Source organism: Panthera uncia, chromosome C2 (genome assembly GCF_023721935.1).
Source record: "Panthera uncia isolate 11264 chromosome C2, Puncia_PCG_1.0, whole genome shotgun sequence".
Lineage (NCBI taxonomy): Eukaryota > Metazoa > Chordata > Mammalia > Carnivora > Felidae > Panthera > Panthera uncia.
In genome coordinates, this window is record NC_064810.1 from 84,190,862 (window position 1) to 84,204,524 (window position 13,663).

The window sequence follows — 13,663 nt, forward strand, 5'->3', positions numbered from 1 at the left end:
CCCAACAGTTCTCCTTGAAAATGGAATTACTTGAGGCACCTGGGTGGCTCAGTTAAGCATCCGACTTCGGCTCAGGTCACAATCTCATGATTTGTGAGTTCGAGTCCAGCACCGGGCTCTGTGCTGACATCTCAGAGCCTGCAGCCTGCATCAGATTATGTGTCTCCTCTCTCTGCCCCTCCCCAACTTGGGCTCTGTCTCTCTAGGTCTGTCAAAAAATAAATAAATGAAAAAAAAATAAAAAAAGAAAAGAAAATGGAATCACTTACTGGTTCCACATGGCCACCCAAAACTATTGTGACCTTTCCAGTTGCAAAGAGTTGAAGTTCCCTATGGTTCTATGTACCCATAAAATTCAGTGATAACATCAGAACTCAACAAGGATCAATATGTAAGCCTTAAAAAAGTTTAATATTCAGGGCGCTTGGGTGGCTCAGTCGGTTGAGCGTCCGACTTCGGCCCGAGTCACGATCTCGCAGTCCGTGAGTTCGAGCCCCGCGTGGGGCTCTGGGCTGATGGCTCAGAGCCTGGAGCCTGCTTCCGATTCTGTCTCCCTCTCTCTCTGCCCCTCCCCCGTTCATGCTCGGTCTCTGTCTCAAAAATAAATAAACGTTAAAAAAAAAAAAAAGTTTAATATTCAAGTAATCCCTACACCCAACATGGGGCTTTAACTCAAGACCCTGATATCAAGAATTGCATGCTCTTCAAAGCTAACCAGATGCCTCCCCCCCCAAAAATTTTAAATTGAATGAATCAAAATCAGAAATGATGAAGTCAATTTTGTGTATATGCTATTATATTGCCTAAGTTTAAAAACAAATCAAAGAATGTCTTGAAGCCAAGAATGACTGAATCACTTGTTCATTCAACAAACACATAAGGAAGGTCTACTATGTACTAAATACACATTCTCAAGTCACTGGAAAATTTAAGACTTGAAAATATCCTACCACCTGAAAAACTATAAAAGCAAAAGGTTACAAAACGGGAAAGAAAGAAGAAAAGTTTTACTATTATTAATTAGCTAGTGTTAAGAAAGGTGGAGAACAGAAGCCTGAGAGAAATTCTTGACCCTGAAGAGATCACAAGGAATGCATGTGCTTCTGCCAACAATAACTACAAACTTCATAAGTTATTACTGGGGGAGACTGCTACTCATTCTCCCAAAAAGGCTAAGCAAAAAATGCTGGGGCTTAGAGTAAAGGAGACAAGTTAAAACAACTGATAATTAACTGAGATTTAATGTTGGCCAAATTTTGCCACAGCTTTCAGCATCTTTTAATATAAGCACAAATAAAATAATTCTATGTTTTTTAAATTTTTTTTAATGTTTATTTATTTTTGAGACAGAGAGAGTGCGAGCAGGGGAGGGACAGAGAAGGAGGGAGACAAAGAATCTGAAGCAGGCTCCAGGTTCTGAGCTATCAGCACAGAGCCAGAGGTGGGGCTTGAACCCACGAACCATGAGTTCATGACCTGAGCTGAAGTTGGAGGCTTAACCTACTGAGCCACCCAGGCGCCCCAAAGAATTATACATTTAAATATACACATTCAGACCCCTAAGAATTGTACATTTAAATATACACATTCAGAACAACAAAGCAACCCTTTGTGTTGCTTCATTTTGTTTTGCTCAAGGTATTTAAGACTTGGTACTAGGAAATTTAACAGGGCTATCAAAAATCTCTTATTATTGGCTAAACATCCACCAAAGAATGTTCTAAAGCCTTTTAATATTCAACACTATGTGGCCAGATTACCCAGAGGTGCCATGTCATAAGAAAATTTGAATGTGAATAAGAAAATGTGAATAGTAAGTTTCATGCAGTTGGCCCTTGAACCACCAAGAGATAGGGGTACCCACCATGTGTATTATCTGATTCCCCCAAACTTAATACTAATAGACTACTATTGACCAGAAGCCTTACCAATTAGTCTATTAACACGTTTTATATGTTATATATACTCTTGTTACAGTAAAGCTAGAGAAAAATGTTAAGAAAATCACAACAAAAATATTTACATATGTAAGAGGACACAGATAGTTCAAACCCATGTTGTTAAAAGGTCAACTTTATATGCATATAGGAAGCATTTCAAATATTTCCCAAGATACTTCATACAAGGAATAATGTAAAGCCAGGAGAGGACAGTATATTTAAATCATAACTGTCTAGCATAAATTATAATCTGAGGCAAATATCTAAAGATTCTAGTAACCATACTAAAGTTTAAAAAAAAAAAAACAGGCAAAATTAACTTCAAATTTACCCCAATATATCCAAAATACTATTTTAACATGTAATCAAGATTCTAAAATTATGATGTCCTACCTTCTTTTTTTCATACTAACTCTTTGAAATTCAATATAGATTTTACAATTAAAGCACATCTCAATTCGCACTAACATACTTCAGCCCTGTGGCTTATGGCTATCATATTGGAAAGAAATTTTTGTAATGTGAAGGCACAGATCAAATCATTTCTCCAGGAATCCTCTCAATTAGTTCCGGACTCCAACTGTATTAATATGTATTAATAGCTTGTTAGTAACTGTATCTAATTAATAATAGTTTCTTAAGCTATATATTTGTACTTTAAAAAAAAAATCACACTTTGAGGCAGAAAAGAAAGGCCCTGGCAGGCCAACAGGCTCAAAGAAGATGAAGAGGAAGAAAATGAAGATGAAGAGGAAAAAAAAAGAATAACTGGCTATCCTGTAACGATGTGTGTAGAGTGGGTGTGTACTCAGCCGACTGTTCTAAGAATGTGAACTCAAGTGCAGCTCAATAAAAGCTGTACAGATTGTTATACAGCTGATAACATTCTTTGTAGAGAAAATACTTTTTAAAATGCAGGTTGTAGCTTTCTGAAGGGCTACTACAGTTAAATTTTTAAAGCTCCTGATGGTGAATGTTTCTAATTTATTAACTTGTGTACTGTAGCACAGCAAACTTGTAGAAATTAACATCCATAGTAAATTCTGTTTTTTTTTTTTTTAATGTTACATTTTGGGTTTTTTTAATGTGTGATAAAATTATGTGTATTTTTAAAAATCACACTTTAGTGAAGTCTGAAAGACCAGTGGGAACCATGAATCAGTCTATTAATTTTATGGACCTGGATTCACTTGGTCTCATTTCCTCAGTTGTTTATAACATTATCTCCCCTTCACTGTGATTGAGAAGACTAAATGAAATAAGTTCATGAAAAGTACCTGTGCAGTCTGATGGATAGCCTGGGTGCCAATAAACAGTAGCTTTGTTAGGAGCTAAATGAGACCTAAATGAACCTAGCAGAGACCACTTGATAAACTGTTAAATCTAACTGCCTAATACTGCAGATGAAAGAAAGAAAAAAGGTCTTACAACCACCTAGTACAAGAAGTGGAGTCACTCATGCAACAAATATTGCTCTTCTCACTATTTAAAAAAAGAGGGCAGCTCCTGGGTGGCTCAGTAGGTTAAGCATCCAACTCTTGATTTAGGCTCAGGTCATGAGCTCACGGTTGAAGAGATCTAGCCCCACACTGAGCTCTGCACTGGCAGTGTGGAGGCTGCTTGAGGTTCTTTCTACCCCCCCCCTTCCCCCACTGGAGTTCTTTCTCTCAAAATAAACATACATTTAAAAAATGGGGGGGGGGGGCACACCTGGGTGGTCTCTGACTTCAGCCCAGGTCACTATCTCAAGGTTTGTGAGTTCAAGCTCACAAACTTGGGATTCTCTCAACCCCCCTGCCCCTCCCTCACTCATGCGCTAGCATACTCTCTGAGATCTCAAGATAAACTTAAAAAAAAAAAAAAAGAAAAAAAAAAGCTAGTTTGGGACACCTGGCTGGCTCCATCAGAAGAGCATGGTGATCTCAGGGTCAGGAGTTTGAGCCCAATAATAGGTGTAAAGATTGCTTAAAAAAAAATAGTAAAATTTTTTTAAAATGAGCCACATGGGTGGCTCAGTTGGTTGAATATCTGACTCTTGATTTGGGCTCAGATCTTATGTCCTGGGGTCGTGGGATCAAACTCCACGTGGGGCTCGAAGCTGAGCATGGAGCCTGCTTGGGATGTTCTCTCTCCCTTTCTGCCCCCCCCCCCCCCCCCCTGCCTACACACCCTTAAAAAAAAAAAACAAAAAAATTTTAAAAAGCTAGTTTGCTACATCCTTAACACTGTGGTAAAACCTCACTTCTCGAATTATCAAGTGTCTGCCTTGTCTAATTAATCTCACTACCCTGAGATTTCCTTTGAAGATCCTCTAATGTCACACTAAACTAGGCACTGGAAGTGAGAAGCCCTAGATTTAAATCTCTTTTCGGCTACAGTGTAGTCTTGGACAAAGTTATGGGTTATTGTCAGTTTCCTAATATATAAAATGGGAATAAAAACACATGCCTCATGGAGCCTTTGAGACAAAAAAAAAAAATCAGAAAATACATATAAGCTTCATAGACTATCCAGCAAATAACAGGCACTTATAGTAAACTATTATTTAAAATAACCCACACAAGAATCTGATGTTACAGAAAATGTACAGGTGCGTGAAAACATGGAAAAGAATATGTTTTCTCTTAATACATAAAGCCAAGGCCTTGATGATTTATGTCTAGGTAGATAAAATTTTTTCATTTTTTGCTTTTCTGTTTTCAGGTTTTTTATACTTACACGCTACTTTTTTTATGTTTATTTTTGAGAGAGAGAGAGAGAGAGAGAGAGAGAGAGGGAGGGAGGGAGGGAGGGAGGGAGGGACACACACACAGGAAGAGAAAGAAAGGGAAAGAATCCCAAGCCGACTCTGCGCTGTCCAAGCAGAGCTCCACTCAGGGCTCAAACTCACAACAGGGAGATCAGATCATGACCTGAGCTGAAATCAAGAGTCAGCCACTTAACCAGCTGAGCCACCAAGGCACCCCTACATACTGCTTTTATCAAAACTTTACAGACAGCATTTAAGTTTAATTTTTAAAAATTAAGTGGCCTTTCCAGTTAAATCTTAGTTCTTTCACATTTTAATAAAAAGACATTTTTTTTAACGTTTATTTATGAGACAGGGAGAGACAGAGCATGAACGGGGGAGAGTCAGAGAGAGAGGGAGACACAGAATCTGAAACAGGCTCCAGGCTCTGAGCTGTCAGCACAGAGCCCGATGCGGGGCTCGAACCCACAGACCATAAGATCATGACCTGAGCCGAAGTCGGACGCTTAAACCGACTGAGTCACCCAGGCGCCCCTCAAAAGACATTTTAAAACATTTAAAACAACTAGGACAATCTTTGGAATTTCCACATCTGTGTAGATACCCCATTTGTACATGTATTAAATTTAATAATAAAAAAAGGTACAACTAAAAATCTTTAAAATATCTGGAAATGTAGGGTTTTAATTTAACAGTTTCCCTAATATTAATCAGCCACCAGGAAGCCTGAGTGGCTCAGTGGGTTAGCATGTGACTCTTGATTGATTTCAACTCAAGTCATGATCTCAGTTTGTGAGATTGAGCCCCAAACTGGGCTCTGTGCTGTCAGCACAGAGCTTGCTTGGGATGCGCTCTCTCCCCCTCTCCCTCAAATATAAATGAACTTCAAAAAAAAAAAGAAAGAAAAAAAAAAGTAGCCACCATCTTTTCCCAAATTATTAATCTGCACAAAGAAATCAATATGCTAAACTAACTTTGAAAGATCAGTACACTCCCAGAAAACTCCTTTACTAAAGTTCTATAGGTTTTACAACATTTATTAATGTTAATAAACCTATTGCCTAATTTACTCTCTCAAACTTCATTTTAATATTAAGGTAAAGTAATGGGAAATTTTGGAAACACTGCATTGCTCTGAAATTTGTAGTCAAGGAATCCCTGGGTGGCTCAGTCCATTGAGCGACTGACTCTTGGTTTTGGCTCAGGTCATATCTCGAGGTTCAGGAGTTTGGGCCCTGCATCAGGCTCAGTGCTGACAGTGGGGAGCCTGCTTGGGATTCTCTCTCTCCCTCTCTTCTGCCCCTCCCCACCGCTCTCAAAATAAATAAACTTACAATTAAAAAACAAAATGAAATTTGGAGTCAATTAGTAAAAGCAGAAATCATAGAGCTCTGAAAGTAATTCTTTTACAAAGAAGGCCTGAAATTTCATTCATCCATCTTAGAGATTACATATTTGCTTGGAACACCATGGAAACTTTCCTTTACATCAGCTAGGAATTGAGGGGTTACTTTCAACTTCCATTTAAATGATATTCTGCCCATGGCTATGCAAGTTGCAATGCAATTACAAAGCCCATTTATATAATAAATCAGTTAAAAAGCATTTTAATGACTCCAAATGGGCATAAGGTTTTTTTTTTGGATGGTAATAGAAATGTTCTAAAGTAAGGTTGTGATAAGGTTTACACAACTCTATAAATACGCTAACAATCATAAAATGTAAATTCTATCTTAAATATTTTTTTAGAAAAGCTCCTTAAATGGCCAGTAGTATAAACCCGAAGATGTCTCACTCTAGGTAGAAAAGGCTATAAACACAAATTTTTATATAAAATTATATCCCCTATCAGGTACTTAATTAACATATCTCCCATTAATGTATCAAGATTTTTATCTCTTTAACAACTATAGATCCACTTGTCGTTTAAAAAAAAAAAGGCAAGATGCAAAACATATTACGTGTTTTGTTTTTTGGGGTTTTTACCGAAGAAAAAAACGATCCTAATTTTAGGTCACATCTTCAGCTTTTCACTGATTCCAATTAACTTGTAAAATGCAGTTTCAGTTCCACCAGAAAATTTGTAATAAAGGTCTACAGAACACTGCCTCAAGGAATGGTGACACTGGCTACTAAACCCAGGACTCTGAAATTCTTCTACTGAGATTTACAACATTTACAGCTGTGTGTGTATATGGGGGGAAGGGGAAAAAAAAAAGGAAAATCAGAATCACCTGCACATTGAAAAAGAAAAAAAACAACACTATGAAACAATAAACTAAAATGTTAACAGTTGTTATCCCAAGGCAACTTTTGTTTTGAAAATGCCCTCACTGACCACTATTATTGTTTAAATTAAGAAATTTTACTTAAAATTAAACTGCTGCTATGCTAAATATAAGAAACCAGACTCAAAATACTAATCAGCATAGTGTATGAATCTATTTATAGGACATTCTGGAAAAGGCAAAACTATGAGGACAGGAAAACCCCCTTGGATCTGAGGGTGAGAAGACAGGATGATTACAAAGAGGCATAAGGAAGACTGGGGGGCACAGTGGAACTCTTCTTTCTCTTCAATGTTGATGGTGGTTACACAACATTTTACCAAAGCTCATGTAATTGTGTACCAGAATAGGTGAATTTTACCACATGCAAATTAACCTAAAAACTCATATACTTAAAAATACTATTGCTTGTGCCATAAATCAATTTTTCCCCAAGTAGGCAATTCTGTGGATTAAAAAAATTGGTAATCTGAACTACTTCAGACCCTTCATTTTACACAAAAGAAAACGGACTCGAGATTTATTCAAGAGTCCACTGGCAGATAATGGTAAACTGAAGTAGAGACCTAGAATTCCCATTTATTTAACTTCAATTCCAGGGCTCCTTCCACTTCACCATTCCCACTCTTTTCAGAGTTCTAAAGATCTCAGTTTCCACAAAGTACAAGTGGATTATGACAGGACATAAAATTCTGTATGTTCAAGTGCAATTATTTTGGTACCATGTGGCTAGGATCTTTCCCAACCTCTGCAAAAGAACCACCTTTATTTATGAAGTAAAAATAAGTAATGGACTCAAAATCTAAGTAGAATCAAGTAGATTTGTAGAGTATGAGTAAGAATCCACAATACTTTAGAGTTCCAAAATGGGAATATTGTGAATTTAATTTTTAAAAAACTATGAAAAACCCAAGACTGTAAAAACCAATCTTTAAAGTTTTAGTAAACTGATGACCTTACATAATGAATCTTACAAAATAATAAGAAATGAAAAACAGCTTATTTAGCAACCAACACAATACTTTGGCTAAACAAGAAATGTTCTACCATCTACATGCTGTGAAATGATTTAAGACAAAAAATCTTTTTTCTATTTTCAATTTGCCAAGAGGAAAGAAAAGTATACCTCCATTACACAATTGTATCAGCAAAGAGTAGGAATCTGAAACTTTTCCGGGGGGGGGGGGGGCAAAAAACGATGAACCTTACCTACCCTTAACAGAAGTATGGCAAGCCCATTCTTTGTGCACTGTGCCACAACTGTATTGTATCTAGGGTCTGAGAAGGCAACCACTAGATTTCAATAACAGAAGTCAATGAAATATCTACTCAAATTTCACTTGGGTCTTGTCTGACACCAAGTTTTAAATCTTAACTGCTAATACATCTAGTCAAGCAAAAAGACTCCTTTCCACCAGGCAGTTTTCACTTCATGTTGACCACCTAAGGCGACTTAAACTTGTAAAAAGCTTAGGGAGATCCTTTAGACGCCAACTGCGATTCCCCACCATGCTACTACCACGTGACAGTTAAACCAAATCCACACAGCTTATCAGTAAACTACAAAAGGAAAACAACGCTGAAATAGGAAATTACGACCATCAAGTAAAACAAAATCCTGTGGGTTGAAAGGTACGCCGAAATGAAACCCTGGGAGAATGCATTCTGCGTACGCACAATACTCCTGTTTTAGGAGAAGGCCCTTCATAAAAATAGCCAGGACTCTCAAACATTTGAGATCCTGGCTTAGTGAGATTGACTGACAGACAACAGCTGGGGAGATTTTGTATTGATCTCGAAACATTGTGGTGGTATACTTTTGGAGAAAGAATCGGGACAAGGGACCTTTATATTGGCAAAACTAAATTGTAAGGATTTCATTTTCAGTTACGTGACCCCTGCACTGGAAGCCCCCACTAAATTCCTCTACTCTCGAATTCCTCTTCTGTTTTCCAGCCCGATCCCGTAATGCATCTCCCGGTGCAAACAAACAAAAAACCTCGTGGGGAAGAAAAAAATCAACACTTCTTTCCAAAAACACTGGGCAATATAAAGAAACTAGTCACCTCCCCACCCGTCTCCCTTATCGATTTCATTTTTTAAATCTTGCTTTAAAGCCTATAACTCTAACCTTTTCTTCCGTAATAGAGGGGCTAAGGCGCCGCCCAAATTCCCAGGCCGCAAAAATATTTCAACCCGCCACATTAAAAGGTTTTCCTGTTTTCCCTTCGATCCTAACCCTCAATTCGGTACCCGCTTCCCAATCAGACACTGAAGTTTATTAGCCCAAAACCCTAAAACAAAGGTGAATTCTTAAGATTCCGCGACGCACCCCCCCCCCTCAAAGGGGTGGGGAGGGGTCGGAGCAGCGGGCCGACGCGCTCCCGCTCGGCTCAGTCCGAGGGGCGGGGGAGCTGCTGTGACCACACAATCCCACCACCTCCTTTCACGACTCCCTAACCTCCCGGCGCTCAGGCCTACTCCCGGGAAGCTCCCCGCCGCCGAGCAGCGACTGGGCTTCTCTTCACCGGCCAGCCAAGGACTGCACTAGCATCCAAGAAGAAGGTCCATAAGTAGAAAAACACAAGAGGTGTCCGACGTGTTGTTTCAAAACATAACGGAGCCCGGGCCCCCGAGACCGTTAAACCGCGGGTGGAGGGGGGAGAAGCGAGGAAACCAGGAGCCTCGGGCTTCGGCCTGGCCGTCCTTTTCGACCCCAAAGCTCACTCTCCAGGACCACCAGCATTCTCCCAAACCTGACTTAACCCCCACAACACCCGACAAAGCGGCAAAAGGGTCGGTACCTTGTAGAAAGCCCCGTTGGAGCCACGAACCTCCACCGTCAGCTCCGCCATGTTGGAACCGCAAAGGCCGCTGGGAAGAGATTCTAGAAACTTTCCAACCAGAGGGGAGGAGGGGGGAGGGGCGTAAAGGAGGCGGGGGGAGGGGCGGGGAAAACACGGAGGGGACTGGGATCCCCCGCCCCACACCCCTGGGGTCTCACAGCAACGACCCCGACTTTCCCAGTGAGATCCCTCGCTTTCTTACATCACTCGTCCTGGGCTCCGCCCGCCGCCGCCCACGCCCCCGTTCGCCTCCCGACACAATCGCCCGACCTTTGCTGACCCGCCCCTACGTCCCCGCCCTCCAGTGCCCGCGGCTTGCCCGCTCCGGCCAGTGGGTGCCTCCAGCTGCCCAGGCGTGAGCTTCCCTGACGCCGCCTGCCCCACGCATCTGCTTTCCTTGGGGCTCGGGCATTCTGCCCTAAACTTCTTGCAAGTGCTGGTAGCCCTGGAGTAGCTTCCTCACCTACGGAAGGGCAACTTTGGGGGCTCCAATTGTCCACTGGCACAACTTTTGGGCTGAGCAGGGAGCATAAAAATGTACCTATGTTCTCCGAATTCTTTCACCTCACTCGTTTTTATTTAAGTCGGATGGCCCTCCGTTGACTCAAATTCCGCAGTTCCACACCTCCTCACAGTTCGCCTGAATCCTCCCTCCACCTGTTTAACGTTTCAAATGCTTAAATGTCAAGCTAAAGCTGTTAGTTTTGGGTCAGAAGTGTGTACAACCTGCAGCAGAGTTTAGGTTAGTACCCATTGTTATAAGTAGGCGGAGAAACTTAGCTCTGAGCGGGAGACCATGGTTTCCCCTTCCGCAAATCCTGCAAACTTCCACGAAAAGGATCAAAGCAGAATCATCTTGTATGGCTTTCTACCAAGCATTATGACGGAGATATTTTGAGTATCTATTTTAACCATACTAAAAAAATTTCCCCTAGCAAGGCCGTTGGAAAAAATATTAGGACTCTTTTATGTGTGTGTCTTATTAGCATTCTGACAGAAAAAATTCTTTAAAAAGGGTGATTTGCTGACACTGTATTCTCAAAGAAACGCCCATGGGCCCAGCCTTTCTAGGACAGGGGGTCTTAAATGTACATAACCTTTCATCGGCACATCTACATCTCCAAATGTTCAGAAGGAAAACAATATATAACAGTGTTCAGTATTGTTTTGCACTGTACAAAATGACCTTTTTACAATGTTAATTATGGTGAGGAAACTGTAATTAAACTGAATTCATCAATGGGTAATGGCCACCGTTTATTAAGGGCTTCATCTGCCCAACACTTTTTAATATCATCCTATTATGATCCTTCAAATTACAATGCCCTAGTTTGCTTTTTATTCCAACAGCTTTATTGAGATATAATTCACATACCATACATTTCATCCATTTACAGTGTCCCATTCAATGGATTTTAGTACATTCACAGAGTTGTGCAATTATCACCACAATCCATTTTACAGCATTTTCATCCCTCCAAAAAGAATCTCTGTACCTGTAGGCAATCACCCCCCTATTTTTTTTTAAATGTTTTTTATTCATTTTTGAGACAGAGAGAGACAGAGTATGAGCAGGGGAGGGGCAGAGAGAGAGGGAGACACAGAATCCACAGCAGGCTCCAGGCTCTGAGCTGTCAGCACAGAGCCCGACGCAGGGCTCGAACTCACAGACTGTGAGATCATGACCTGAGCTGAAGCCAGACACTTAACCGACTGAGCCACCCAGGCGCCCCTCACCCCCCTATTTCACACAAGTCCCAGACACTATGCAATCTCTAACTTTCTGTCTATAGATTTTCTTAATCTAGACATTTCGTATAAATGGAATCATATAGTACATGGTCTTTTATGACTGAGTTCTTTCAGTTAGCCTATACAGTGTTTTCAATTTACATCCATGTTGTAGCATCCATGTATCACTATTCATTCCTTTTTACTGTCAAGTATACCATTGTATGGATATACAACATCATTTTATTAATTCATCCATCCTTTGATAGACATTTGAGTTGTTTACATTGTTTTGTCTATTAGGAAAAAATGTTGCAATGAAGATTCCTGTACAAGTTATTGTATAGATGTATGTATTCATTAATATATGTAGAATTGAAATTGCTGATCATATTGATACCAGCAGGCCAGGTTGAAGGACCCCGAGGGGGTCCCACAGGACCAGCCAAAAGGGTCCTTGGCTTGACATAGGATGGAAATCAAATGTAAGCTAGCAGGACGTGAGAGCAGTTTACTGAAGATATAGAGAGAGCAATTGACAGAGTGAGTATCCAGGAAACTCAGAAAGGAAAGGGGGGAGTCCCATCTTTGTTTGGGGAGAGAGTGCTGGAGGGGTTATTGAGAATGGAGTTCTGATCTACATGTCCTGTTGAGAATGGAGTTCTGATCTACATCTCCTCTCAGAGTAAGCAGGTGTCATTCCTTGGAGCCAGAGGGTCTTGGTGTTGAGATGTCTAGCTCTAGTAGTCTGGAATGTGCATTATGGTAGCTTCTTCTGGTCATTCTCACCTGGTCTTTAGATGTAATTTACTCTGGAGAACTATGCACTGTTTTCTTCTACTTCTCAGTGTGAATGACTTTGGGTAGGGCTGCAAAAATTCCATTTGGAGACAAACTAAAGCATTCCATATTATCTGAACTTTGAAGAATAAAAGTTGGTCCTCTTCAGGACTTGCATGCTAAAAACATGCGAGTTTGCCCCTACCCCCGACCTCTTGCCGCTAACACTTTACTACTCCTGCTAGGTAGACCTATGATTTCCATTAAGCAATTGAGATTCACAGCAAAGACATTTATCTAAGATCACACAAGTTCTAAGTAGCAGACTAGGATTGAAGTCCTCCCTTTTCCATTTCCAAATCCCCATCAGTGACCCTGTTTGTTATATTCATAATGAAATATTACACAAAGTTTAGAATTTTGAATAGATCTATTTTCATCATCTTAGACGTTTGTCATGAAAAGGAAAGAATGTCAATTATATCTCAATAAAACTGGAAAAAAGTAAAAGTAAAAAAAAATCATTAAAGGAAAAGAAAGGCAACATGCATAATCACATTTAAAATATTGTGTGTGTTTATTATAGTGTATATTTCCACAGGGGAAACTTATGGTAGCCATAAATTTTATAATTGTTGTATTTTTTACATATCTGGATCTTTTGGAATGAGCAAATCACTTGATTCTCACAAAAATATTTCCATTTTTCTAGCATTATACCATGGACTCCTCTGTGGCCATTAGAGATGAAGTTTTAGAGTAATATTTATTAATATGAGAAAATGTTTATAATATACTAATAAAAAGAAGATTGTTAAATATCATGTGGAATCAATTTTGTACAGAAAATTGTAAAGAAAATACATTGTAAAGACTTCTACCAAAATATTAACATTGGTTATCTTAAAGCAGTAGCATCATAAATGATCCATTTTCTTCCTGTTTTCTGTTTTCCAAAGTCTCTGCATTGGCAAGTAGTACCATTTCTAATTTTAAAAATTATAAATTAGTATGGAACTGCAAAAGCCCCAAATAGTCAAAACAATCCTGAAAGAGAAAAAAAAACAAACTGGAGGCACCACAATTCTGGATTTCAAGCTATATTACAAAGCTGTAGTAATTAAGACAGTATGGTATAGGCACAAAAACAGACATATAGATCAATGGAACAGAATAGAAAACCCAGAAATGGACCCACAACTATATGGTCAACTAATCTTTGACAAGGCAGGAAAGAATATCCCATGGAAAAAACACAGTCTCTTCAACAAATGCTGTTGGGTAAACTGGGCAGCACCATGCAGAAGAATGAACCTGGACCACTTTCTT

At 39.7% G+C, this 13,663-nt stretch overlaps 1 protein-coding gene across 5 annotated transcripts in view; it reads right to left on the bottom strand.

Moving 5' to 3' along the window:
• The window catches only part of FXR1 (FMR1 autosomal homolog 1), a 60,809-nt gene extending 50,886 nt beyond the window's left edge, over positions 1-9,923 (bottom strand). For 2 of the 5 annotated variants that reach the window (XM_049629560.1, XM_049629559.1), the window contains exon 1: positions 9,782-9,921. In XM_049629560.1, the coding sequence (XP_049485517.1) occupies positions 9,782-9,832 (51 nt within the window). In that variant the 5' untranslated portion in view covers positions 9,833-9,921. Of the gene's footprint in view, positions 1-9,781 lie in introns of all 5 variants that reach the window. The other 3 variants (XM_049629557.1, XM_049629561.1, XM_049629562.1) reach the window with 3 other exon arrangements.
• Between the last annotated feature and the right edge of the window lie 3,740 nt (positions 9,924-13,663).